At 43.5% G+C, this 27,889-nt stretch overlaps 1 protein-coding gene across 1 annotated transcript; it reads left to right on the top strand.

Moving 5' to 3' along the window:
- The first annotated feature begins 8,547 nt into the window (after nt 1-8,547).
- ORAI3 (ORAI calcium release-activated calcium modulator 3) lies at nt 8,548-27,572 on the top strand. Its single transcript, XM_087947510.1, has 2 exons — nt 8,548-9,191; nt 24,331-27,572. The coding sequence occupies exons 1-2, from the start codon at nt 8,937-8,939 to the stop codon at nt 24,898-24,900; spliced, it is 825 nt and encodes a 274-aa protein (XP_087803636.1). The 5' UTR covers nt 8,548-8,936; the 3' UTR covers nt 24,901-27,572.
- Nucleotides 27,573-27,889: the final 317 nt, after the last annotated feature.

The raw sequence follows: 27,889 nt of genomic DNA on the forward strand, positions 1-27,889 counted from the left end.
GGTTTTATTTTGTTTTTTCGTTTCTGTTATTATTAGCACGCTGTCTTGAGAATTCTGCTTTGAGACTGATGGAACAGGGGGTACCTTTAATCAGAATTTAAAAATTGAAGGGAAGCCTTAGGTGTGAATCGGTACCCCGATTCTTTAAGGAGTGCCTCTGTTAGATTTCTGACAGTTGTCATTTGCAGTAAGAGTCACAACATGGGATGACAAGGTTTTCCATAATATATTTGCACCAAAATTAGCCGTTTCCCAAGGGAAATTCAAGAGAGGAGGACAGGGCCTTTGTTTTGGATTAAATGTTTGTCTTGAAAAGAGCCAAGGATGATGGACAAAGCATCCTTCCAATATCCCTTTTCTCACAACAGCCTTCTGGGGATAGGTTGGAATGACAGCTGCTACTGCAGTGTAGTTTGATTCATTTTAGGAACAATTAGAAGCGCCCCTCTTTTTGGCCTTCGTTCTCTATGCTGGATGTGTTTGCATGATTAGCCTTGCCACATATTAATCATGATTTTTATCAAGCCTGATGTTCTGGATTGGCAGAACGGTGGATCAAAAAGGAATGACAGCAGGATTTCTGAAGTCTAGGCCGTGATCAGATAGGGTAAGGAAATTTAACTACTCTTACAGACTTGATTAGATTGTGTACCAGCAACATCCTCCACTTTGGTTGTGATTTGGTTCCATAAATAAATTAAAATGTCTTGAGATCCAAAGAACTGACTAGGTTTCCCCAAAGGACACAACTATTTTGACGTTTTCACCTGTCTACATTGCCTCTACATTGAATTGAGGTCTTAGCCGAAAATGAAAAATTCTTGCTTGTTCATATTGAGGCCAGTTTCTGATCATGTTCCCTTTTTGTCTCGGCACTTGAGTCCAAAGAACGAATGAAAGAGTTCTAATGCTGAATGCTGCTTGTCGAGAGTCACTAAGAGTGTCTAGAGTCCAGTTGAAAGTTGAATTAGCAGAACCCAGCTTGAAATGTTTCCCTACCATCCACCCTAATTACAAGCCTTAGCAGAACCTGGCTTGTATTTATAAAATAGATTAGAGCTGTAAGGGACCTTAGAGGTCATCTAGACAATCTCCTCAAGCAGGAGACCCTACCATTTCAGACCGGTGGTAGTTCAATACCTTCTTAAAACCTGCAGTCATGACGCACCCACAACTTCAGAAGGCAAAACGTTAACACTGGTTAATTGTCCTTACTGTTAGAAAATTCCTCCTTAATTCCAAGTTGCTTCTCTTCTCGTTTAGTTTCCATTGCTTCTTGTCCTGCCCTCTGGTGTTTTGGAAAAAAAGTTGACACCCCCCCCCTTCTTTGTGGTATACTATCATGTCACTCTTAATCCTCCTTTTCTCTAGATTAGCCAAACCCAAATCCTGCAACTGTTCTTCATGTTTTATTCTCCAGGCCTTTAATCCTCTTAGTTGCTCTTCTCTGCACACTTTTTCCAAAGTCTCAACATCTTTTTTGTAATGTGGTGACCAAAACTGGATGTATTGGTTGTTGGTTGATTGATAGATTGGAGAGCCTTTTGTCCAGGATGGTGTAAGATCTCCTGCCTTAAACCAGGGGGTGGGAATAGATTACCTCTAAGGTCCCTTGCTTCTCAGCTCTATGGCTTAGATGGTGCAGTTGTGGCCAACATAGAAATGGTTGCAAGTGTGCCAAAAAAAAAACCTAAGATTTTAGTTGAAAGGGATTGAAAACATAGCAATAATCCTCTTTAAATTTTCCACTGTTAGTTGTGTGATGCTTTGGCAAGGTTTGGCTTATTACTATCATTTGCAGTCACTCTCCCTTTCATGTGAGATGTGGAAGATCAACTCCAAGCAATATTTAATCTACCCCACTAGAGGGTATGTGTATTGTGGGGGGGGGGGTGTTTAACCAAAATAAAAGGAAAATCCAATGGTCCATGTTACTAACAGATCTGTTTCAGTCCTTCCAAAGAACTATTCTGCAATGGGTAGCAGCATGGGCTAAATACTTTTCCTTGGGTTATTTAAGCAGCTACCTCCTTTTTTCCCCCCAGCCTTTGTTAGCTGCTCCTCTGCATGTGTGCACACAATCCTTTGGCCTCACAGTGAAGAAGGAAGAAAAAGAAAGAAAGCAGCAGTGTGAGCACATGCACAGCCAGGAGCATCTTAGGCGGCAACGGCTGTATGCTAGTCTGAAGGGGGGAGGGGAAATGAGGCTACTTCTTTCATAGACTTGTTTCCAATCCATTGCGCAGGATTTTGTGGGAGAGATTTGCACGGCTCTAATGCGTAATTTTACAATCAGTGATCTTTCTCAGTCCATTTGGAGATGCATTCAGGACAAAGCTGGATCAGATATGCTTGAAGTCCTAGGCTGCATTAACAGAGGGATAGAATCAAGATCACGTAAAGTGTTACTGCCTCTTTATAATGCCTTGGTAAAGACCGCACTGGGAATATCGAATCCAGTTTTGGTTACAACAATATTTTTAAAAATGTTGATACTTTAGAAAGAGTACAGAGAAGAGCAACAAAGATGATTAGGGGACTAGAAGTAGAAGGTAAAGAACAGGTGCAAGAATTGGATATGGCTAGTCTAGAGAAAAGAAGGACATGATAGCAGTGTCCTAATATCTCAAGGGGTTGCCACAATGAAGAGGGAGTCAAGCTATTCTGCAAAGCCCCTGAGGGGAGGACAAGAAGCAACCTGGATGGAAGCTAATCAAGGAGAGAAGCAACCTAGAACTAAGGAGCAATTTCCTGACAGTTAAAATCAGTGGAAGTGGATTGCCTTCAGAAACTGTGGGTGCTCCAACATGGGAAGTTTTTTCAAAGGAGATTGGGCAACCATTATGGAACAACTTTTAGTTTTAAGATAGCAGAGACACGTGGATAAATGAAATGATATACAGGGGGTTGGACTACTAGAAGGCCTCCAAGGTCAATTCCAATTCTTATTATTCTATATTCTCTTATTCTGTTACAGCATTTTTTCCTCCTTTCCCAGATTAAGGCAAAGCTGCTTAAATTGGGACATACTGAAGACTAAGCCGAAGAGGAAATGTGAGAATTCTTCTATTCTAGTTTATAATGTCGTGGTAGCTTAGCGCTGGCTAACAATTCCAACCCAGTACATGTAGTCCTCGACTTACACCAGTTCATTTAGTGACCATTCAAAGTTACAATGGCCCTGAAAAAGTGATTTATGACCATTTTTCACACTTATGACCTTTACATGACCCATGATCATGTGATCAAAATCCTGCTGCTTGGCAACTGGCCCATACTTATGACCGTTGCTGTGACCCCAAGGGTCAGGTGATCCCCTTTTGCAACCTTCTGACAAAGTCCATGGGGAAGCCAGATTCACTTCAAAACCGCCTTACTAACTTATCAACTATGGTGATTCACTTAACGACTGTAGCAAGAAAGGTCGTAAGATGGAGCAAAACTCAACAAATGTCTCGCTTAAACGCAGAAATGTTGGGCTCGATTGTTCCATAAGTTGAGGACTACCTGTAGAAAAAATTGCTACATTTCAGAAAACTCAAAATTAGCTACAGGTATCCTTGACTTACAATCGTCTGTTTAAAGACGGTTCAAAATAACGCCACTGAAAAAAACGACTTACCGTTTTTCGCACAACCATTGCAGCATCCCCATGGTTTTGTGATCCATGTGTCCTGGGTGTCATGTGATCCATGGGTCATGGGATCTCATTTGGCGACCAGACAAGCAAAGTACATGAGGAATCCAGATTCACTTAATGACGGTGTCACTAACATAATAACTGCAGTGATTCACTTAGAACTTAGAATAACTTTATTATCACTTTGACATGTACACTAATCAGCCTACATTAAAGTGAAATTTTGTTGCATACAGCTTTCAAAGGGTCATCAACTCCAATATACACTATATAAACACGACAGAATAAATAAATACAAAATTATGCATATACCTATATATATGACACAGAAAAACAACAGAGTCTAGTTCAGATGTAAGCATGTACATGGAAGAAAAAAGAATCTTGCGCGTTTTCCGAATGGATGGCAAGGGAACAAAGCCGTGTCAGAATCTGGAAGTCCTGCTAGAAATACTTCAAAAGCTCCACCCAGAAGGGAGCGACAGACACCGGCTGTGAAATGGATGTGTGGGGTCTCTAACAATGCTTTTCACTCTAAGTGCATAACGCTTAGAATCAGTGTCCTGAATAACGGGAATCGGACTTTCTATAATCTCGGCTCTCCATACCTCCTCAGCTGTACTTAACAATAGTAGCTAGAAATGGGACAAAACTTAACAACTGTTTTGCTTAGCAACGAAAGTTGTAGGCTCAGTTGTGGTCATAAGCCCAAGACTACCTGTACTAATTGCCTGCCTCATATTGTCTAATGTTAGCAGTGGCCCAGAGCTCAATCTGTTTTTCCTGAGGCAGGCTGGGAACAATTCTGATGGACACTTAAGTGCCATAATAGTGCTGATGGGACAAAACAAAATGGAGAACTATCGTACAGGAGCTTGTTTCTTCACCTCTCAAGGAGGAAGTAGAGGCAGATTGACTTCTGTTTTTTGCTAAGAAGGAAAATTCTTAAGAAAAGTCATCGGCAGCATATGTTTCTAATTTTCAGAAGGACTTGTTTCCTTTGCAATATCAGATTGGTATCCTGTCACAACAAGACAAAGGTACCTTGGTAGACAAGCTACAAACCAATGTTGTCTGGAAGATCTGACTTTACAGGATGAGGTTCTAGGAACCTGCTCAAATCAGGCATGAACTAGTGTAGTTTGGTAGAAGAGTGCATACTTGACAGCAAAAAGACCAAGGTTTAGTTTCTGTTGTCTCCAGGTAAGGATGGAGAAGAAATCTTGCTAAGATGCCATCTTCCTATCTGGACAATATTGAGCCTAATGGAGAAGAAAGTTTTCTTGTCTTGGAGGCAGCTGTCTCCTCCATTGTGCACCTGTTTTCATGGTTGAACTTGTGCCCCATGTCCAGTTGTGTCTTTCTACATTTTCTGTGAGGTTCCTGGGTGTTAAGAGAAACAACTAAGAATCCTGTGGGTCTCTTGAAGCAAAATGCATTTATGGAAGCCTAATTTGGGGGGAAGGCTGTCCATTTTAATTCATTGCTTGGATATTGGCCTGGCTGAGATCTCTCTGGATGAGTAGATGGCAATCAGTGGCACATTATATCAGAATCATGATATCATTATGTATTTATAATACTGCAAGACTCGTGGTTGCTTTAGTCAAATTCAAATCGCTCCTAAGGTAGCTGTCTTCTCCTCAATCCAGTTCTTCAAGAAACATTGATCATCATCAGGCTTGAACAAACAAGATGACCAATAGGTACAGGAAAGATTCAGGAGCTTTATGGGTCTCCTCGCTGGCACTGAAGCAATAGAATAGAATAGAATAGAATAGAATAGAATAGAATAGAATAGAATAGAATAGAATAGAATACTTTATTGGCCAAGTGTGATTGGACACACAAGGAATTTGTCTTGGTATAAATACTCTCAGTATACCTAAAGAAAAGATACATTCGTTAAGAATCAAGAATCATAACATACAACACTTAATGACAGTCATAGGGTACAATCAGCAATCAAATCATACTAGGAAACAGTCAATATAAATCGTAAGGATACAAGCGACAAAGTTACAGCAAGATGAAAGACAACGGGGTTGAAGGGTCAGGAGTCCACCTTCTGCCATGGGCCTGTCACCCTCAGCCAACCATCTACTCTGGTGGTCGTTCTGCAAGAAAACTGATGGAAGGAGCTGTATGTATGCTGCTTTGGGCTTCTGAATGAAAGGTGATGTCATAGCTTGATCAATACAATCCAGTGGTTGAGTGGTTGGTCCCACTGGGATGAGACATAAATACAGTTGCCATGCCCTAAAAGACCACCAGGGGGCAGTGGGTATGTAGTTTCAAGTCTATATTGGGACTCATCAAACTGAAGTAGCCAAATCTTTCACTGAGGCTCAAATCAACCAATCAGAATAGAGCTGAAAGGGATTTTGGAGGTCTTCTAGTCCAACCCCCTGCTCAAGCAGGAGACAGGATACCATTTCAGACTGGCTGTCCTCAAATCTGGTTGTATACATCTGATGTCCCAATAATAGGAGGAAACAGGTCACATGCTGCCTCCTGGTGTTCTTATAAGTTTATAAACTCACACAGGATATACACTGTGTAAAAAAATAATTTCCACTATTTCCCCTCCCTCCTCCGGAAGTTATGTATAACTTTGTAGGTGGGGACACGGCATAATGCAACATTTGTTTCTTTCTGTTCTGGCAATTTAGGCAAGGTGGACTGTATCCACCAATCTGATAGATTGCTCATACCTTTATCAATTGATGGTACAAGAGAAGATGTGAATTTCATAAACTGGGGGAAAACTGGGGGGAAACATGGCAAATATTAGCTGTCCTCCAGTCAGTGGATGGCAATTTCTTCAAAGTTCCCCGCAGTTCCTGTGTCTGCCACAGGGGGAACAGTCACAGTTTGAAATTGATCTGCCCTTTTTTCAAGTTTAATTCTGTTGAATTCATACACCCCAATTTTGAAAGCTGTTGACTTACCTCGTTTCATTCCACTCACAGAGACTCTTCTCCTTTTCCTTGAACTTGAATCCTCCTGTTTGTTCCCCTCCTGCCCCATTCATTTGATCTTTCTAGTTTTCTCCCCTTTTTCCCGATTTCTCTCTCTGATTGGCTTCTCATATTGGCCTGGTTTAAATAACAATTGATAGCTGCATAAAACACTGAAGTGGCAGAGAAATGTGCTTTTTTTTTTTTTTGGACACGGAGGATGGATTTCCATGACAAGACATGGGATGCGGGATTCTGCAACCTGATCTCCAGCTTTCAAAATGCCATTAGCCACCTCTGAGAATTCGAATAGAGGTCACAAGAAAGTCCAAGGAAGAAAGAGTTTAATTTGGGTGTGTGGAAGGCTTCCAAGTTTATGTTATTTATTTACATCCCACCTTTATTATTTTTACAAACAATTCAAGGTAGCGAATATATGCACCACACCTTCCTCCTCTTATTTCCCCCACAACAACAACCCTGTGAGGTGGGTTGGGCTGAGAAAAGATGACTGGCATCTAAAGTCGCGCAGCTGGCTTTCATGCCTAAGGCGGGACTAGAACTCACTGTCTTCCGGCGATTGGCCCAAAGTCAACCAACTGATTTTCATGCCTAAGACAGGACTAGAACTCACAGACTCCTGGTTTCTAGCCTGCCTTCACCATTTGATGGCTGATGCATTTCAGTCTCAAACTAAAGTTCAGTTCCCCCTACAACCTTGTAAAAATATTATGAGAACAGGCTCATTTCAGATTTGGAGACATTTCAGGAATAAGGATTAAGAGATTTTCATCTTGAAACATTGTGCACACTTCTAGTTTTAAGATATCTAAACACTTGGCCATAGGTTCATGATCCTGTTTTGGCTCAGAAGCTAAATAGGGCCAATGTAGCTAACACTCGGAAAGGAGACCACCAAGCGATTAGCCATGCTGAAATATCCAAGAAAAAAGATTTGTTGCTGCCCCAAACCACTACATGCTGGCTGGGGAATTCTCAAATTTGCCATGGTTAAAATATACCCAACAAAGAACTCACGCAGGTGCTTTTCCCTTTAAAATCCACACTGTACATTTTTAGAATAAACGTTTCATATGATTAGCTATTAACTAATATCTGTTCTGCTGCCTCTGAAATGCTGTATGCAAGTTGAAAATCGCATCTGCATTTCTATTGCCTCTTCAGAGTAATCCTTCCTGGACACAGAGTGCTATTTCTGAGCAAATCTGCATTTGCAGTTTGCAATATGGATTTGGGGGGGGGGGGGAGAGCTATAGCTCCCCTAATTCCAAAGACATTGGCAAGTTTGGGGAAGGTATTGCCCAACTTCGATGCACTTGGATCTTCTAATTTCCTGCTTTTATTTAGTGGAAGTGTAAAATCTTAAAGCATGTCTATGGCGAGTCTCAGATCATCGTCCCAAAGGTGCTTTTTTCAAGAGGCAACTGGACTTTCTGGTGGGTTTTTTTTCCTCCTTTGGAGACGTTTCGCTTCTCATCCAAGAGCTAAAGAAGCTTCTTGGATGAGAAGCCAAACCTCTTCAAAGAAAAAAGAACATCAGAACATCTAGTTGCTTCTTGAAAAAAAAAAGCACCTTTGGGACAAAATCTTAAAGAGTGTTTCTTGTCATGTTCATCAGAAGTGGCTCGGCACCACCTTTGCTCAGATTGTTTGTTTTGGCTGGGTTTGCTGTTTACCTCACCGACCTGCATTCCGGGGATCGCCTGGTGGTCTCCCGTCCAAATCCCCACCAACCTGCTCAGCTTCCCAGCCCTACGTGTTGCTCATCGCCCGCACTTTGGCCATGTCCGGCTAAGCAACCCGGCGGATAAGCGACTTCCGCGGCTCGCCGCCGCTTCCCCTTTAAGCCCCGAGGCAAACTCCCCGCGGCTTCTCCCCGCCCGCCCCGTCTGTAGGTCCGGCCTCCCTCCCTCCTCCCTCGCTCGCCCCACCCAGCAACGCAGCAGCCCGTGCGCGAATCGCAACTTTTCCCCCGGCGCCGCTCCGCGTCAGGGATTCGCTTTCCTCGGCGGAATCTCCCCTCCTTTCCACGCCGGTTTTCGGGCGCTCTCCGCCGCTTCCGATCCTTCGGGATCCGGCCCGGTTCCTCGCTCACCCGCGACATCCGTCCCTTCGCTTCTGGCCTCGCCCAGAAGGTGAACCGTCTCCGCGGACCCCGCGCTTCTCCTCCCGGTCCGCGCGCTCGGCTCGCTTTCCCCGCGGGGTCGGTCCGCGTCCCGCTTGCTCGGCCCGGTGGGCAGAGGCGGGCGCGTCCCTGCCTGCCGCCCCTCGGTGCTTGCCAGCCGCCCGCCCGCCCGCCTTTTTCTGCAGCTCCGATGAAACCCGGCGGGGGAGCCGAAGCGCCGGAGGGCGAGGGCGCGGAAGGGGAACGGGAGCCGCTAAACCCCGAGTCGTCGGAGCCGCTGGGCGTCTCCGCCACTTACCGGGAGTTCGTCCGGCGAAGTTACCTGGAGCTGATGAGCGCCAACCAGCACTCGCTGCACGCCCTGAACTGGCGGCGGCTTTATCTCAGCCGGGCCAAGCTGAAAGCCTCCAGCCGCACTTCGGCTCTGCTCTCCGGCTTTGCCATGGTGAGTTGGGGAGACTGGAGGGAAGCGCCTGCCGTCCGGAAGACCGGCGGGGGTGGGCAGGTGGGAGGCTGGGCCCGCTCTACCCGGTGGTCCGCGCTGCCCTCGCCCATGTGTCTGGCGGGCACATGGGAGAGAAGTTTAGGTTGTGTTAAGACCATAACTGAGACATTTAGGTGACATTTGTCCCATTTTACATCCTTTCTTGCCACAGTTGTTAAGCGGATCAATTGATAAGAACAGAGCTGAAAGGGACCTTGGAGGTCTTCTAGTCCAACCCCCTGCTCAAGCAGGGGATCCTAGACAGTTTCAGACAAGTGGCTGCCTAGAATCACTCCCTGCACTTGTTAAATTGGTAACCTGGTTGTTAAGTGAATCTGAATTCCCCCTTGGCTTTGCTTGTCAGAAGGTCACAAAAGGGGTCACGTGACCCTGAGATACCGAAACCCGTCATAAATACAGGTAGTCCTCGAGTTACGACCACAACTGAGCCCAAAATTTCTATTGCTAAGTGAGACAGTTACCAAGGAGGTTTCGCCCCATTTGACGTCCTTTCTTGCCGCAGTTGTTAAGCGAATCACTCACTGTGCTTGTTAAATTAGTAACCTGGTTGTTAAGTGAAACAGGAATCCCCCGTTGACTTTGCTTGTCAAAAGGTCGCAAAAAGTCATCACGTGACCCTGGGATATGGCAACCGTTATAAGTATGAGTCAGTTGCCATGCACCTGAATTTTGATCACTTGACTCTGGGGATGGTGTCATGGTTTCAGGTGTGAAAAATGGTCATATCACTTTTTTCAGTGATGTGGTAACTTCAAACGGTCGCTATATGAACTGTTGTAAGTCAAGGATTACCTGTAGGTGCTGCTCGCAGAAAATGCAGGCACAAGGCTCCTATTTCATATGTTCCCTATTTCCTGCAAAAGGAAGGGGGGAAACTCCTTCCCAACCCAGATAACACCCTCCCCGTGGCTTTTCCTCTGGTGGTCCGTGGCGTTGCAGGAAATTTTTCTTTTACTTCCAGAAAAAGGCCAGAGATTAAATGCCTAGGGTGACCCCTATCTAATTTTACAAAAGTCAAGTGCAATTTTTTTATCTGACCCAAGCAGATCATTCCAAGATTGGTTAATCTTAAACATCAAAGCAGGCTCTGTATCTCTCTGGATCTATGCTTTCTTCTCCCAAAAGGATGCAAAGTTGGAGGTGTGTTTCGATCAGAAAGGTCGGCAGTTTGGCAGTTCGAATCCCTAGCACTGTGTAATGGAGTGAGCTCCCATTACTTGTCTCAGCTTCTGCCAACCTAGCAGTTTGAAAGCATGTAAAAATGCAAGTAGAAAAACAGGGACCACTTCGGTGGGAAGGTAACAGCGCTCTGTGCGCCTTCAGCGTTTAGTCATGACGGCCACATGCCTACGGAGACGTCTTCGGACAGCGCTGGCTCTTCGGCTTTGTAACAGAAATGAACACTGCCCCCTAGAGCTGGAAACGACTGGCACGTATGTGCGAGGGGAATCTTTACCTTTACCTTCGTGGCTCAGCCCAACGGTTCCCCTCCCAAGCAGCCTTGTGGCATCTCCAAGCCATAAAACATTGTGTCCAACTCTGCCACTTTAAGACCTGCAGACTTCAATTCCCAGAATTCCCCAGCCAGCTATGCTGGCTGGGGAATTCTGGGAATTGAAGTCCACACGCATTAAAGTATCCGAGGTTGACTTAACATCGCCTTAAAACTTGGCTCTGGGATAGGAGCGTTTGTCATGTGCAGCTTCCAAGGCTCCTTTCCGACTTTTCCCAACCCAGGCATGCTTTTCAAAAAGTTTTGGAGTGCAGATCCCAGCTAGTTAAAATGAGGGGCATTGTAGTCCAAAACAACCAAGAACATTCTGCTTGGGAAAAGGCTATTTTCGTGTACATAGTCTGCCTGCGTCTCTTTGTAAAGTAGGGGTGCCTAAAGAAGTCAGCCAAACCTTTCTCTATACTGTATTTATTATTTCAATATATGAGGCCACTTCTCTCAAATTCATGGCTCTGGGCAACTCGCCCTAGTTTAAAAGCATGTGAAATTCAAGAAACGGTATAAAAAAACCACCCAAGAGCCAGTTTGGTCTAGTGGTTAAGGCTACAGGCTAGAAAGCAGTGAGTTCAAGTCCTACCTTAGCCATGAAAGCGAGTGACTTTGGGCCAGTCCCTCTCTCTCTCTCTCAGCCCAACCCACCTCACAGGGTTGTGACTGTGCGAAAAATAGGGAAGATGTGTTCATTTGTTTGCTGCTTTGACTCATTTGTAAAAATAACCAAAGAGGGATACAAATATATAAATGTGCTGGTAGAACACCGCAACTGTAAAGGGCTTTAATTTTCTCTACCTTTTGAGACCCCCTGGCTTTATATACAAACTCTAAAGTAGGCCTTACTTTGTTTTCAAAAACAAAAAAGGAAAATGGATAAACTGACTTCAAAATCACGCTAGGAAATTCACCACCATGCCACCCTGATGAAGGCCCGCCATTTTGCCTTCTCTTCTCTGCTCCTTTCCCACCCCTCAGAGCCAAAAGCTGATCGATCTGGAGCTGCCACAAAAGACTTTTTAAAAAGAGAAGAGCTAATTTGCTGAAACTTTTTCTCTCTTTTGTTGCACAGTGCTCGATCCCTCTCTCTCTCTCTCTCTCTGTGTGTGTGTGTGTGTGTGTATTCTGGAGTGCCAGGCTTCTGCAAATGTCGTTAAGCCCCCAAAGCCTTTGAGCATGTGCATTCAGTTATAAAGTGAATCACTGTAGTTGTAAAGCGAATCATGCAGTCGTTAAGCGAATCCGGCTTCCCCTGTTGCTTTTGCCAGTCTGAAGCTGGCTGGGATGGTTGCTTGTGGCGATCGCATTAACCCAGGATGCTGCAACTATTGTAAATAAATGTGGATTGCCAAGTGCCTGAGTTTTGATCATGTGACCTTGGAGGTGTAAATGGTTGTAAATGCAAGGACTGGTCATAAGTCATTCTTTCAGTGTCATTGTAACTTTGAACGGTCACTAAATGAATGGTTGTAAGTTGAGGACTAGCTGTACAGAAAGTCCCCCCCTGCAACCCGTCCATTGTCCAACCGTCTTAGCACTCTAGCAGCGGTTATTCTGCGCCTTCTGAGAGTAAAGGCAGTCCTCGATGTACAACAGTTCATTTAGTGACTGTGCAAAGTTACAAGGGCACTGAAAAAAGTGACTTATGACCAGCTGTCAGAGTTACAACCTTTGCAACACCCCCATGGTCACTTGGTCAACATTCAGATGCTTGGCAACTGGTTTATATTAATGACCTTTGGATCCCAGGATCATATGATCATATGATCATTTTCTGTGACCTTCTGACAAGCAAAGTCAACAGGGTAGCCAGATTCACTTAACAACCAGATTGGTAACTTATCAACTGCGGTGATTCACTTAACAAGGCAAGAAAGGTTGTAAAATGGGGCAAAGCTCACTTAACAAATGTCTCACTTAACCAACAGAAAGTTTGGGCTCAATTTTGGTCATAAATTGAGGATTACCTATATGTGGGATTGGTATCTATGGCCTATAAATACAGTATTTCATTTCTGTCTTTTAGGTTTGCATAGTTTTTATATTTTTTAAGATTGTAAGCCACCCGGAGGTACCTTGTGGTAAGAAGGTCGGCCAATACGTTTTGCAAATCAATAAAATATAGACATCAGAGAATCTTTTGCCTAAGGCCCTCGTACAACATATATTTTGCCCCCATTTCAGTTTAACGTATAATTTTAATTTACCTCTGTCCCTCCTTTCCTTCTTTTTACCTTCCATTAGGACTCGGATTCACCAATAAGGTTTTCCACCCACTGCTTTGTTTTCAATAGTCCTATTCGGTGGGTTAGATGGAGAACTGAGGCCAGAGAATAGAGCTGGAAGGGACCATGGAAGTCTTCTACACAAACCCTCTCCTCAAAAAGGAGACCCTGCCCTACACTATTTCAGAAAAATGATAGTCCAGCCTCTTCTATCTTAAAATTAGAATTGTATCACTGGTTAATTGTTCTCAAGTTTCTAGCTAGGTATGGGTCTCCTGGTATAGTCAGAATAACAGAGTTGGAAGGGACCTTGGAGGTCCTCTAGTCCAACCCCTGCTTGGGCAGGAAACCCTATACCATTTCAGACAAACAGCTGTCCAAACCTCCAGTGTTGGAGCATTAACTTCTGGAAACAAGCCGTTCTACTGATTAATTGTTCTGACAGGAAGTTTCTCCTTAATCCCAGGTTGCTTCTCTCCTTGATTAGTTTCCATCCATTGTTTCTTGTCCTGCCCTCAGGGGCTTTGGAAAATAAGTTGCCCTCCCCCTCTTCTTTGTGGGAGCCCCTCAAATATTGGAACACTGCTATCTTGTCTCCCCTGTTCCTTTTCTCTCTCTATACTTATCCATCTCAATTCCTGCAACCGTTACTCACATGTTTTAGTTTCTAGGGCCTTCATCATCTTTGTTGCTCTTCTCTGCACTTTTTCCAGAGTCTTTTTTTTATAATGTGGTGATCAAGACAGAGGTGGCCTGAAGCAAAAAATGAGAAGTTTCCTTTCTCCAAGCCAGATATGCAGACATTTCCGCATTTGGGGCCACACCCAACACAGAAAGCTAATTTAGCAGGCCATAAAGAAGGCTTGATGTGAAGCAGAGCTTTGGGCTCCAGTAGAAGGGAAAGCTTGAGGAGATAAGGAGAATAAGGGGGCGTGCATAAGCGCACCAACGTGCCTACCGTCCCTGTCCTATTGTTTCTCTATTCTTTTATTTTTCTTATATGTACCCATCTCATGTATTCACAACTATGTATACACTTATACTTATTATCTTGTAAACAATTGACAAATCAAATAAATAAATAAATAAAAATAAATAAACACCTGGAAGGCTGCCATTGCTATCCCTGCTATCACCTGCTGCCTGAGGCAATCAGCTTTTTCACTGTGTTTAATGACACGGCCTGATTACGATCGATCGTTGAGCTGCATGGCAGATGAAGGAAATGAATCACAGGACTTTGGGTTCCTAGTTCACCTGCCACATTCATTGGGGACCCAAATGATGGAAAAGTTGCTTTAGAGCAAGGGGTCTTCAAACTTGGCAAGTTTAAGACTTGTGGACTTCAACTCCCAGAATTCCTGAGCTAACATGACTGGAGGAGGAATTCTGGGAGTTAGTCCATAAATCTTAAAGCTGTCCAGTTTGAAGACCCCTGCTTTAGAGTGCTAGAATGCTAGTTGAATGGATTGCCATTTACCCTACCCGTTTCAACTGGTAGATGAACACGGGAAGTTTTTAAGAAGAGATTGGACAACCATTTGTCTGAAATGATATGGCGTTTCCTGCCTAAGCAGGGGGTTGGACTAGAAGACCTCCAAGGTCCCTTCCAACTCTGTTATTCTGTTATCTGTTCTGTTCAATTCTGTTCTGTTCCATTTCATATTTTCTGTTTCTATTGTTTCCATTATTCTATTATTTCTATTCTATTTCTATTATTTCTATTTCTGTTTCCTATTCTATTTCTATTTCCTATTCTATTCTATTTCATTCCATTCCATTCTATTCTAATTCTGAAACAAGTCTAGCTAGAACACAACTGTTTCCTGTGTTATTCTTCCCACAAAGTATCTTTGATTTTCTTTTCCAGCACAGGTAGTCCTCAACTTACAACAGTTCAATTTGTGAACCTTTAAAGTTACGACACTGAAAAAAGCAACTTACAATTGTTTTTTATACTTAACGACCGCTACAGCACCCCCATGGTCACATACTTAATTCAAATGCTTGGCAACTGGTTCATATTTATGACGGTTGTACTGTCCTGGGATAATGTGATCTGCTTTTGTGACCTTCTGACAAGCAAAGTCAATGGGGGAAGCCAGATTCACTTAACAGCTGTGTAACTAACTTAAACATTACAATGATCCACTTAACAACTGTGGCAAGAAAAGTTGTAAAATGGGGCAAAACTGACCTAATAAATATTTCACTTAGCAACAGAAATTTTGGGCTCAATTGTGGTCGTAAATCGGGGACTACTGTACACTTGCTGTTAATTTTTTTTAATATCAACAAATGCCTCTTCTATTTATCTAGACCAGAATTTTGGCAACTTTAATATGTGTGGAGTGCTAGCTGGGGGATTCTGGGAGTTGAAGTCCACACTTCTTAAAACTTGCCAAGTTTGAAAACCACTGATTTAGAGATTCAGAACTTCTTTAGCAGGCAAAAGAAGAAGAAAAAATCTTGATTTAAAGTGGATTTTTTAAAAAATAAAATGCAAATAAATGGCAATTATGGAGACTAGGAAACAGCTTTCCTAGTGTCACCAAATAGGTGATTACAGTGACAAAACTGGAGAAAATGAATTTGTACAGATGCGAAAACATTTCAAGGAAATAAAACTGTATTTTTGTCCACATTTTAACCAACTTTCTAGTTTTTCTTCCAGGTCTTGGAATCTTACTCAGCTTTCTCAAAATTGAGAATGCCTCTAATTTGGCGGTGATAGTTAAAAAGCCATAATTGGGCCACAGTTAATTAATTACATATACCCCTTGGGGTAAAATATTTTTATTTTCTCATCAGTCAGGCAGTTTCTCCTGAAGTCTTAAATATGGTTGTAACATATTGATTCTAACTGGATGGGCAGCTGGACAGATTTAATTTATCAATCCTGCTGGAACAGAAAATACTTCATTGCTGGCAAAAACATGAGTGTGGCTATGTTTTATTTTTAAATGCACAGAGGCTTTGGAATGATGCAACCCCGAGAAAGAGAATTTATGTTGTTCAGAAGGGAATTGTGTTCTTTGTGTGCTCAGAGATGGTTACACTCCATATATGGTCAAAGGTAATGTGCTGTTTGGTCTAGTCTAGTGATTAAGGCATCTGGCTAGAAACCAGACTATGAGTTCTAATCCTACCTTAGGTACAATTGGGGTGGGCTGCTGGGGGTTCGGGAGAGCCCCTCGCTAAGATTCCATTCAGTTTGGAGAACCCCCAAATCCCACTCCTGGCTGGCCCCACCCCACCCACTCTGCCCCTCCCAGGAGTCCCCCAAAAAGCCCGTTTTGGATGCAGGTAAGTGCAAGGAGCGCGTGGAGGCTCAGGGAGGGTGAAAAACGGGCCTCTCGGAAGTTTGGGAAGGCCAGAAATGGGCCTCTTTCTGGCTTCCAAAGAGCCTCCAGAGCCGAGGGAGGCCATTTTCACCCTCCCGGAGGACCTATTTGGTGACACCAGGAAAGCTGCCTTCAGAGCCCGGGGAGGGCAAAAACGAGCCCCCCCGCCACCATGGTGCAGGAAGCAGACTAGGCCACACCTGCCATGGTCACGCCCACCCAGCAACCTGGCAGAGAACCCATTGCTAAAAATTTTGAAGCCCACCCCTGATACAAAGCCAGGTAGGGGACCTCTTGAGCCAATCACTTTCTCTCAACCTGAAGGAGGAGGAAACAGCAAACCTTCTGAAAAACCTTGCCAAACATCCTGCAGAAAAACTGGACATGGTTGTATGAAAGGGAAAAAAACTTGCTGTTAGATTTCCTTCCCCACCCCTTAAAAATAATTCCTAGATCAAAGGTGGCTTTGAAAAGATATTCACAACCCAGCCAGCACAGCATGTCTTAATTCTCTGGCTGTTATAGTAGAGGGGGGGGGGAATTTCCTCTTTTCTTCAGATCTACAGGCAGGTTGAAGATACATCTCTTGCAGCCACACCTTCGGCTGGTGAGAGGCATGTGGTGGCTTGCTGTGATGCTCTTCCTAGGAGGCCATGGAAACAGAAACAGTCTTGATGATAAAACCTTTGATGTGTCTACTTCTCCCCAGTGGTATCTGAGGGATGTGTCTGGATTTCCACCACCCAATCAATTATTTGCTTCCTGGATTCGATGATCTTGTATTTGCTTCTCTTCCTGAAATCCTGGGTTGCACCCATCTCCACGACCATCTCACTCATCAGATTTTGATTAGATATAGGTAGATTTCTTGGACGACACTGTATCCTTGGCCAGAGGAGCCAAATTTGGCTGCTAAGAATCTCTAATCTCATCAGGAAGCTGAGTCATGGCAACTGGAGTTCTTTTCTTGTTGGTTTGTACATTTTGCTGCTTATTCAAGTAGCATCTTCAGCCTGAACAAGTTGGCTAGGTGGCCCCCATACGTGTCCACTAGGGAGGTTTCATTTCTTACCCTGGAGGACATCCGTGGGGTCCGTCCCCCCCCCCCCCACAATCAACTTGTTCAGGCTGAGGAAGCTACTTGGAAAAGCGGAGAAACATTTTGAACCAACAAGAAAAGAAGTTGGCGTGACTCAACATTCAGACAACCTTACCTGGATTACTGAGAATCTTCATCAACCAAATCTCTAAGCTGCCATCCGCTAACTAGGAGGTTGCCTGTTAACTCCTGCACCTTGCTTTCCCCCAGCAACTGGGGGCACAGCCTTCTCAATCCATTTGCTGGATTTGGAATACTGTTTCCTAGTACGGCTCCCCTTAACCCGATACTCTTCTGATGGATTTAGGCTGCAATTCTTAAGCAACCCAGCTGGTCTCTTTTAGCTACAAAACTAGCTGGGGGATTCCAGATATGCTTGAGTACCTGTAGTCCTTGACTTATGACCCCATTGAGACCAGAATTTAAATGAGTTCCACGCAATGTCAATTTTTTTTTTGAGTGCTGCTGTAACTTCAAAGGGTCATTCAATGAATGGTTGTAATTCAAGAACTCTGTGTGTGTGCATGTATTTTATGTGTATAGATAAGATAAAATGTATTGTCATTTTTTTTTCTGTGGGCACACTGGCACACATTAAAAATGAAATTCTGTTGCTTGTTCTAAAAAGCATACACATACATAATACACATATAGACATGCTATATACACACACACGTGTGTTAAATATTTATTATTTAAACTGCTGAGTTTTATGTTACTGCATAGGTCCTATTAAGGAATTTGAATTATTTTAACTAAGTGTGTGTGTGTGTGTGTGTGAATGTTGTGCTTCAAAAGAGCCTTGCATCCAACACATTTTCTTTCACCCATATAGTGATCCCGAGTAGCTTCATCAGATTAGTTTTTAATAAAGCATTGCTTTATTTTCGTCACAGACAGTGAGAGACAGCAGGTAGAGCAGCCTTTTCCCAGTCTTAATGCCCTCCAAATATGGGGGCTTCACCTCCCAGAATTCTCAGGAATAGCCCTGCTCATGGGGGAATTCTGGGAATTGAAGTCTGTACATGCAGAAGTTGCTCCCATCGGATAAAGCTGAGAGTTTTGACTGGTTGGGTTGCTGACCAACTGTATGTATGTATGTATGTATGTATTTATTTATTTATTTATTTGTTTGTTTGTTTGTTTGTTTGTTTGTTTATTTAACATATTTATATAGCTGCTCATCTTGTAACCAATTCTGAATTTGAAATGAGTCCAAATCCAGCCACAAGGGCAGCTGAGTGATCTGGAGTTTGACATTCAGGTCAGCATAAAGTATCCCATTGGGTTGTTGTTTGGGATTGCAAAGTGCAGGTGGGTCATTGGATGCCGCCCATAATTTCTTGTAGGAAGGGTGAGATCAAACAACTCTACGGAAGCCTTGCCGTATTCTTTGCCAGATCCTAAAGCAAAAACTGTGTGATCTTAGTTGCTGGAAACCAAAACAACAGGGGAGCTCAGGCACTGAATGTTGAACCAGTCGCAAGGCCTGTTCCAGAATCAACAATTTCTTTTTTGGAAGTTGTGTATGTTTTTCTCCTCCCAAAACATCATTTAATTGGGGGAAGTGGCATTTTAAGAAAGGGGAAAATACTGTAAATTCTCATTTCATTTTGGTTCAAGCCAGCTGTAGTAGTTCCTCTGCCAAAGTTCCAATATTTTTAAGCAGTGGCTCTCCGTCTTGGAAACTTTAAGAGATGCGGACTTCACCTCCCATAATTCCTCGGCATGCTGGCTGAGGAATTCTGGGTGTTGAAGTCCACATCTCTTAAAATTGCTAAAGCTCAGAATTAGAAAGAAACCATCCCTTACAGACTTTGAAATTAGGTTAGCCTGCAGGACTTAATTTTGAAGAAATAATGTCTCCTAGTATAGTCAGAATAACAGAGTTGGAAGGGACCTTGGAGGTCTTCTAGTCCAACCTCCTGCCTAGGCAGGAAACCCTACACCACTTCAGACAAATTTGTTATCCAACATCTTTTTAAAAACATCCAGTGTTGGAGCATTCACAACTTCTGGAGGCAAGTTGTTCCATTGACTAACTGTTCTAACTGTCAGGAAATTCCTCCTTATTTCTAGGTTGCTTCTCTCCTTGATTAGTTTCCATCCAGGTTGCTTCTTGTCCTGCCCTCAGGTGCTTTGGAGAATAGCTTGACTCCCTCTTCTTTCTGGCAACCCCTGAGATATTGGAACACTGCTAATCATGTCACCCCAGTCCTTCTCTTCAGAAATAGTATTTCTCAGCAGATTCTACATACCTGGAGGTATGCTAGGACGCTTAGGGTTTTAATGGGACCATATATGGTGATCCAGAAAGAACATCTAATAGTCCTTGATTTACAACCATTAGTTCAGTGACTGTTCAAAGTCACAACTGAAAAAGTGACTTATGACCTTTTTTCACACTTACGACTGTTGCAGCATCCCCATGATCATGTGACCAAAATTCGGATGCTTGGCAATTGGTTCATATGATCAATTGGTTCATATGATTGGTTCATATGATCACCCATTATGACCTTGCGACAAGCAAAATCCATGAGGAAGCCAGATTCACTTAATAACAGTGTTACTGACTTAAAAACTGCTATGATTCTCTTATAACCACTGTGGCGAGAAAGCTTGTAAAATGGGGCAAAACTCACTTAGCAACTGTCTCATTTAGTAACAAAAAAAATTGGCCTCAATTGTGGCCGTAAGTCAAGGAAACTATCTTTATTTTTTTTAACAAGGCAGTTTCGTCTGAGATAGGGTTATAAAATTTGGTCTGCCGTGGGCTTCAGAAAATAGGATTGTATCTTTAAAACCAATTGCAAAAAATAGAAATGAGGGAAATGTGAGGCAGCTTTTTGGTCTCTGGGAATAGAGGCGGCTGCTGGCAGGAGGCCCGCCAGGGTTTGCAGGAAATTGGAATGACAAAATTGGAATGTTTGTCAAAGTCCTTCTGGGATCTGAATTGCAAACCCAATTGCTCTGAGAATGGAACATCTTAATAAACTTGGCAAAGCTAAACTGCAGCCTACTGATGAGATGGTTATCTGGGTCGTTCTTAAAACATGATAGGCAGCCCAAGGCCCAGGTTTTAAAATTCTTAGAAGAAAAATCTAGTGTAGCATTTTTCAACCTGAGTCACTTTAAGATGGGTGGACTTCAACTCCCAGGATTCCCCAGCTGGCATGAATTCTGGGAATTGAAATCCACCCATCTTAAGTGGCTCAGGTTGAGAAACACTCGTCTTCTGATATCATTACAGGTAGTTTACAACGTACAACTACAATTGAAATTTTTGTTGTTAAGTGAGACATTTGTTAAGTGAGTTTGCCCCATTTTATGACCTTTCTTGCCACAGTTAAGTGAATCACTGTAGTTGATAAGTTAGTGATCCATTTGTTAAGTGAATCTGGCTTCCCCATTTTCAGAAGGCTGCAAAAGGGAATCACATGACCTTAGGACAGGGGTGGGCAAACTTTTTGGCTCGGGGGCCTCATTGACTTTTAAAATTTGACAGACGGGCCGCCACCTGGTGTCGAAATGCCTGTCATTACAAGTCAAAATCAAATGAATGCAATCATTCAATCATTCACATCAAACCTTAATTCTGTACCAATCTTCGGCGGGCCGGATTAAAAAGACCAACGGGCCGGATGTGGCCCGCGGGCCGTAGTTTGCCCACCCCTGCCTTAGGACATACAATGGTCTGTTCTGACCAAGGCTTCCTAAACCATAATTACGCACACATTTATTTTAAAAACAAGACTTATTTTATTGCAACGCTGGGAATTGTTTTCATTCCCAGCCGGTAATGAATTCTCAAACAGTCCCTCAAGATAAGCACCCACCTTTCTCTTCCGTGAAGTGCTGCCAATAACAGAAGTATCAAATGAGCTGGAAAAAAAAACCAACCGAAGTACAAAGAGCTTCAAGAATGAATTTGAATTGAATGAACGACTTTGCTTCCTGCAAAGGTTTCATCATCTTTGCCTGTCCTTTATACCTTATGGGAGGGGCAATCACTTCCCAGCCTTACTCCCAAGTCACCTCTTTTGTTTCAGCTGCTCTCGCCTTTTAGCAGCTCTGTGCACACACACACTGGGAACAGGCTCCCCTTGTTTCTCTGCCTCGCTGCTGCCAGACTCTGAAGGGTCCAGAGGCAGCACTCACTCTCAGATGGTCCTGGCCTCATCTCGGCATCGGATGCAGGACCCTTGTCCAAGTCCTCTCCAGACTCCCGGACTGATCCCCGTTCTTCCCCACTGTCCGATTCCGCTGCTGTCTGCCGGCAAACCACAACAGGTCCTAAGCATGAACTCATTGCCAAGCATCTGAATTTTAATCACGTGATCATGGGGAATAACTTTGAACGGTCACTAAATGAACTGATGTAAGTCGAGAAGGACTACCTGTACTTTCACCCAACATTTAAGCGGAAGCGGCTATGCATTTCCTAAGTGGGGAGATCCCTTTCTTTGGCTCCCCTTTTCTCTTGCAAAGCAGAAGGGACACCGAATTGGGGTTTGGAACCCAGCCCGTTTTTTTAATGTTAGGATTTGGGGAGGGCACCATTAAAAATCTAGAGCTGGATGTTCCAACCCTGGAACTGTGCATGAAATCGGTGTCCTCTACCACCTCCTTCAAGTCTTCTTATTTATCCCCGGGCAGCACGTGTTACTTTGTCAGACTTTCAGCCAACGAACTGTCACCACTTCATTTAACTCTGGCCCACTTTTGGAAAATAAACTGCCCACCTCTTGCCTTTCTTCCCCCTCCTCTCCAGTAACGTGATTCATGGCTTCCAGTTGGGTGCTTTCCTGGGACATATTAACCCCCTTCTTGTTGGGAGACCCACCAAAGTGTTTGGAGATGCTTCCTTTTGTGGATCTGGAGAGGCTCCCCTTTTCAAGAACTTTATAAAACTGTTTACTCATCTGTCAGAAGGTGTTGAATCAGATGGAGGGAGCCATTTTGCTGGGGCTTAAAGCCAGCCTCCTCTTCCATCTCCCTCTTCTCCCCCCAAATTATCTGGGGAAACTGCCAAGGAACTGGAACTTAAGCCAAAGCTGGAGCTATAACCAGTCAGACCAGAATATGGGACACTGCCCTCCCCCACTTCAAGCAGCATATTCCTGTGCCAAGTTGGGGATTAATAGCTTTAAGAGGCACTATGGATCATACTTGGCTGTAGAGGCAAGTGCCAGGACAAATTGCACACGGTCTCCTCTTTCTGCAGCGAAGATTTCTGCAGGGTTGGTAGAACTGCAACACAACCGGCGGGATTTATTTACTGTTGTTCTGCATCATGTTCCAATCAACTCGTAGAGAATTGGGATCATCATCTCAGCAGGGAAGCTTAAAAAACAGCAGGTTTTGATCAAACTTGTCTGGGCCTCAGTCATTCCACCTGCAGGAAGGGCACAGCTGAGGGCCAATAGCCGAGGGTCGTGCTAATACACCACCACAATTGAGCCCAAAATTTCTGTTGTTCAGTGAGACATTTAAGTGAGTTTTCCCCCATTTTATGACTTTTCATGCCAGAGTTGTTAAGTGAATCACTGCGGTTGTTACGCTATATGCTCAGTTGTTAAGCGAATCTGACTTCCCCATTGGCTTGTGATAAAGTCACAAAAGGGGAAATCACACAATTCTGGGAGGTTGCTACAGTCATAAATAGGAGTCAGTTCTGGGCATCTGAATTTTGATCCCATGATCATGAGGACGCTGCAATGGTTGTAAGTGTGAAAAGTGGTCATGTCACTTTTTTCAGTGCTGTTGTAACTTTGAACAAATTGTAAATCAAAGGCTACCTGTAACCTATTGAGGACTTCATATATAGATGTGGATGAGAGAGAAAGTGAGAGAAAGAGAGAAGGAAATGAAGAGAGGAGAAAGAGAGAAGAGGAGACAGAGAGAAGAGAGAGAGAGAGAGAGAGAGAGATGCTCACCTGAATAAGTGGACTATTCAGATGTGTTTAACTTAAGCTCCTATTATCCCAGGCTACAGTAGCTAGAGATGGTCATCAAACCAGGCTGGCACCAGATTGAAGAAATCTTAAACTCGGCAACTTTTAAGTTGTGTGGACTTCAGCTCCCAGAATTCCCAATTCAACCATACTAGCTGGGAAATTCTGGGAGCTGAAGTCCACCCAATGTAAAGTTGTTAAGGTTAAAAGGTTAAGGCTGATTTAGATCTAGACATGGGACTATAAATTGCATGAACCAGTGTGAGTGTAGCTGGCCCTGCTGATTTGAAACACGTTTTCCCTTCAGCTCTTGCTATGTTTTTCATTTTTTTTTAATAGTTTAAAAAGAAAACATTACAAAGCCAGTGCAGCTCTCTGGAAAGAATTGGAAGCTACCTTTCTAAACAGATGTACTGAGGACTCCTTGATCTCTCAGGGAATTATTTCTGAGCAAACAGAATTAGAATAACTTTGCTCCTGAGGCCCCTCTTGAGTTCAAAGCAGGGTGGGTTTTAAAAAAATGTTAGGCAAATTGTGCTGTGTTTACAATAAAGCTTCTTTGGTATTATTATGAGGTTTCTTTTCTTTTAAAAATAGATATATAAAGAAAGGGAAGTTGCATGCAGCGAAGCAAAGCACCAATTTGGTTATTTCGTTGGTTCAAAATCTTCAAGCATGACAGTTATTGTCCTGCATTCATGGAAATAAAAATATGGGTTGGGAGGGGGGGCAGAGTCTAGCGCTTTTTGCAAAACCAGCCATCTAGCCTCCTTACCCCAAGGCAAAAGTAGGTGGTTTGTTCGGCTTGTTTAATTTTTATGATGTCTTCAGATCAGTGGAAAGTTCCTGAACTTCTGGCAACTTCCTGAAATAGTCCCTGCAGTATTCTTATCAAGATTTGACCTCCAGTGGTTACTTTCTCTAAGTTACTACAATCTGTCCTTCTCCAGGTAGCCATGGTGGAAGTACAACTGGAAGACTATGACTACCCTTGGGAGCTACTGGTGGCCTTCAGTGCCTGCACAACAGTGCTGGTGGCCGTCCATCTCTTCGCTCTTATGGTCAGCACCTGCATCTTGCCCAATATCGAAGCTGTCAGTAACATCCACAACCTCAATTCGGTCAACGAGTCTCCCCACGAACGAATGCACCACTATATTGAGCTGGCCTGGGGCTTCTCCACGGCCTTGGGCATCTTCCTGTTCCTCACTGAAGTGGTGTTGATTTGCTGGGTCAAGTTTATGCCTGTCGGCAACATGGGGACGAGCAGGAAGTGCTGCACTCCGGAAAGGCTCCATGATGGGAACACCACAGTCTCTACGGGCAGTTCTGGCTGGAACGCTGCCATGGCCTCCACGGTGATTATGGTTCCAGTTGGCGTCGTGTTCATCATCTTTGCTTTGCATTTCTACCGTTCCTTGGTGGGGCACAAAACTGATCGGCACCAGCAAGAGCTGGAAGAACTTAACCAGATCAAGTATCAGTTGGACGGAGAAGCCACGGCTCTGCAAGTGGTGTGAGTTGGCAGCCTCACTTGAACTGCAACTGATGTGATCTTTTAGAGAGAAAGGCGCTGCCATCGGTTGTATCCTGATTTTGTCTCGATGGAAAAACTGTTAAGTAACTGCCACTGTTGGAATTTAACCCCAAAGCTGTGATGTTGATGTCACTCCACAGTCTCCAATGTCCAACAACATTTGTCTGGATTTCCTAGGGGGCAATTTTCAAGCCCAGGAGAGCTTATTGAAACGGGCTGCTCCTGAAAAGCAGGGAGTGAAATCTAGGGAACCTTCCCTGAGGAACTTCCCCGTTTGGTAGATTTTTGATCATACAGTAAAATGTTTACAGGAAGCAGTTGTTGGGTGGGGAGAGAAAAGGACAGCTTTGGTCTCTCCAGGGTGAGATGGTCACTTCATCCTGTAAGATTTCAACTTTGTCTGCAGAACTGGAGAAGACAATCAAAAGATCTTTGCTATTTCTGACATTTCAAAATGGGTGGGTTTGAAAAGTTCAGGGCAGTACGTTCATTTGCAGTCCGTTTTGCTTCTCTTCTCACCTTTATACACATGGAATAGTAGAGTTCACCAACCAAGATTGGTTAGACTAACTTTTGAACAGGTGTTAGAGCTGCTAGGTCCCAAGAAAGAGCCCTAACTTTGTCGACCTCTAATTAGGCCTGATGTTCTCAAGCTGATCTCATCTTCATGCTTTCATTGTGCAGTTCCCCTTGCTGTTTGTTGGACAATCTGAAAATATCCCTGATAACCAAACCTTTCCATCAATTTGACGGAGCGTCACAGCATCTCCAGAAGGCCTGGCCTTGGATTCTCAAAGAGGCTAGGAAGTGCTTGCATCTTTGATTCGGCATTGTAAATCCAGTTCTTCCAGTTGGTTCCCTCCCCCTCTTCTTGGGACCCCCTAAATCCCACATTCCCAGGCAGAACGTTTGATCTAGCACATCTAGAAGAGACTAGGATGGAGAATGCTGTGCTGTAACCAAACTCTTGCATGCAGTCTATATGCCATTCTTCAAATGCTTGTTTGCTTACCTCTATGGAAACTTGGCATCAGTTCTGGATCATTGTCAGAGTTGGGGTCGGTACAGAAAGTTGGACTTCTGACCCAGGAATTCCTGGGATATGCATATTATCCCCATATATGTGCTTTGCCCCCAGTCATAAATTGTTTGCCCCTCCCCAGGGATCCTTATTTATAGAGGCAAAGTCACACAGTATGGGGGGAACAGACTGCTTGGCTCCACTGGGAGATGGCTTCGTTGTTTGGAGTATTTTCCAGAGGAGGAAGAAGACTACTGGGGTATGGTAGAAGTTAAAATCTAAGTCCATTTTAGGAATTTGTGGATAGGAGAGGAATTTTGCTTGCCTCTTGCACTTTCTTTTAAGAACAGATTTGGTCTCAGTCCTTGGTGGGGAGAGCCACTGAATGTTAAAACCAGGCTGATATCTTCTCCCTCTCCATCTTCCTCAACTTCCTGTCCTGCACATATGTGGACTAGCATCTTATCTTGTGTTTGAAGAACCAAGAGTGGCGGTTGAAGAGTTAGGAAATGCCATTCTAGAAGACTATGTCTTAAGTAAGAAGGTTAGAGCAACATATCACAGGCAGCTCTTTATCAAATATATTGCAAGGCGTACATATGCGTCTTTGTATCAAAGGAACCAACCACAGTGGAAGCAGGTTTCCTGCTGAACAGGAAGCGGAACAGTTTGAGCCTTCGGTCTTCAGCTGTTCATCTCTTCAGGAACGCTCAGATGTTTTCCCTTAAGAGTTCTGCTTCCTCAGAATTAGGGACAGTATGGACCCATCTCTTTTGGGGGGGGGGAGCAAAGTAGTTGGAGATAATTTGGAAATGTGGGAAAGATATTTTTGTATCGATAAAAATAACACATCCTTTGTCTATCATAGATTTTCCAGCTGTTTTATTGGAGAAGAAAAATACATCTTTAGGATGTGCGTGTAGGAAGATGGGGAGGGGGATCAAAGTAGAATTAGACATACAGAAAGCCCAATTGACATTCCCAGGAACTGCAGGTCAGTGTTTCTCAACCTCAGCAACTCTTAAGATGCATGGACCTCAATTCCCAGAATCCTCCAGCCTGCATGGGAGGGTGAATTCTTCAGTTCTGGGAGCTGAAGTCCGTGCATCTTAAAAGTTGGCAAGAGGTTGAAAAGCAGAGTGCTAGATCATGCAAGCAGTAATGAGAAGAAAATGCATGGAAGCTGGCTGGGGATACTGCTAAAAATATTGGAAGCACAGCCGCTACTACTTTCTTCTATCAAGCAATGCTTTACTTTCCCCTTAAAAAATGAATTAATTTAGTCTTAACGAGGCCAGCTCAATTACTTGTACATCTCAGAGCTTCGCTTTTAAAAGCATTAGGGAAACCAGTTAACTTTACATCAGCCTTGACTAGCCTGGCTTCTTCTGAATGCACAGCTTCCCTAACTCTGAGTTGGTATGATCATGGGTTTTGTAGTCCAACGTACCTGAGGGGCAAAGGTGCTTTACATCTTAACAATGCAGGGCTAGAGTTTTTACACTTGTGAATGGTACACAATTAAGAGCTTGGTACACGCTTTACCATGTATTTCTATTAATGAAGGAGGGCGGCTGCCAATTGGGACATGTTTATATATATATTTAAAATAAAATTGTTTTTAAAGAAAAAAATGAAGTTTGTCTAACTCAAATTATTAAAATAGATTGAAATTAAATGTCACTCCCAGGATTACCAGCTGTACATATATCACTTCCCCAATAGTTCTCCCTGCATTTAGAAATGTAGCTCATCAAAGGATTCTTTAGCCCAATTTTTGCACATCTTTGACATGCTCAGATTTTATTACATGAGATTATGTTCAGGAAGAGTCACCCAAGGTGAGACATGCATCTGGAATGGCTCAACCTGGATTGGGCGTCATTTCCTTCATCTGTCACTGTTGTACTGCAGACATACTCAAAATATTTTATTGTTGATGGTTATGTCG

The sequence above is a fragment of the Notechis scutatus genome, chromosome Z (assembly GCF_049901735.1).
Source record: "Notechis scutatus isolate UNSWTSFEM ecotype Mainland chromosome Z, rNotScu1.2, whole genome shotgun sequence".
Taxonomy (NCBI): Eukaryota; Metazoa; Chordata; class Lepidosauria; order Squamata; family Elapidae; genus Notechis; species Notechis scutatus.

Excerpts from the sequence above, each read along its gene's own strand:
- ORAI3 (XM_087947510.1), top strand. The coding sequence starts at position 8,937 with ATGAAACCCGGCGGGGGAGCCGAAGCGCCGGAGGGCGAGGGCGCGGAA. Across the intron at positions 9,192-24,330 it reads TGCTCTCCGGCTTTGCCATG|GTAGCCATGGTGGAAGTACA; the intron begins GTGAGTTGGGGA and ends GTCCTTCTCCAG.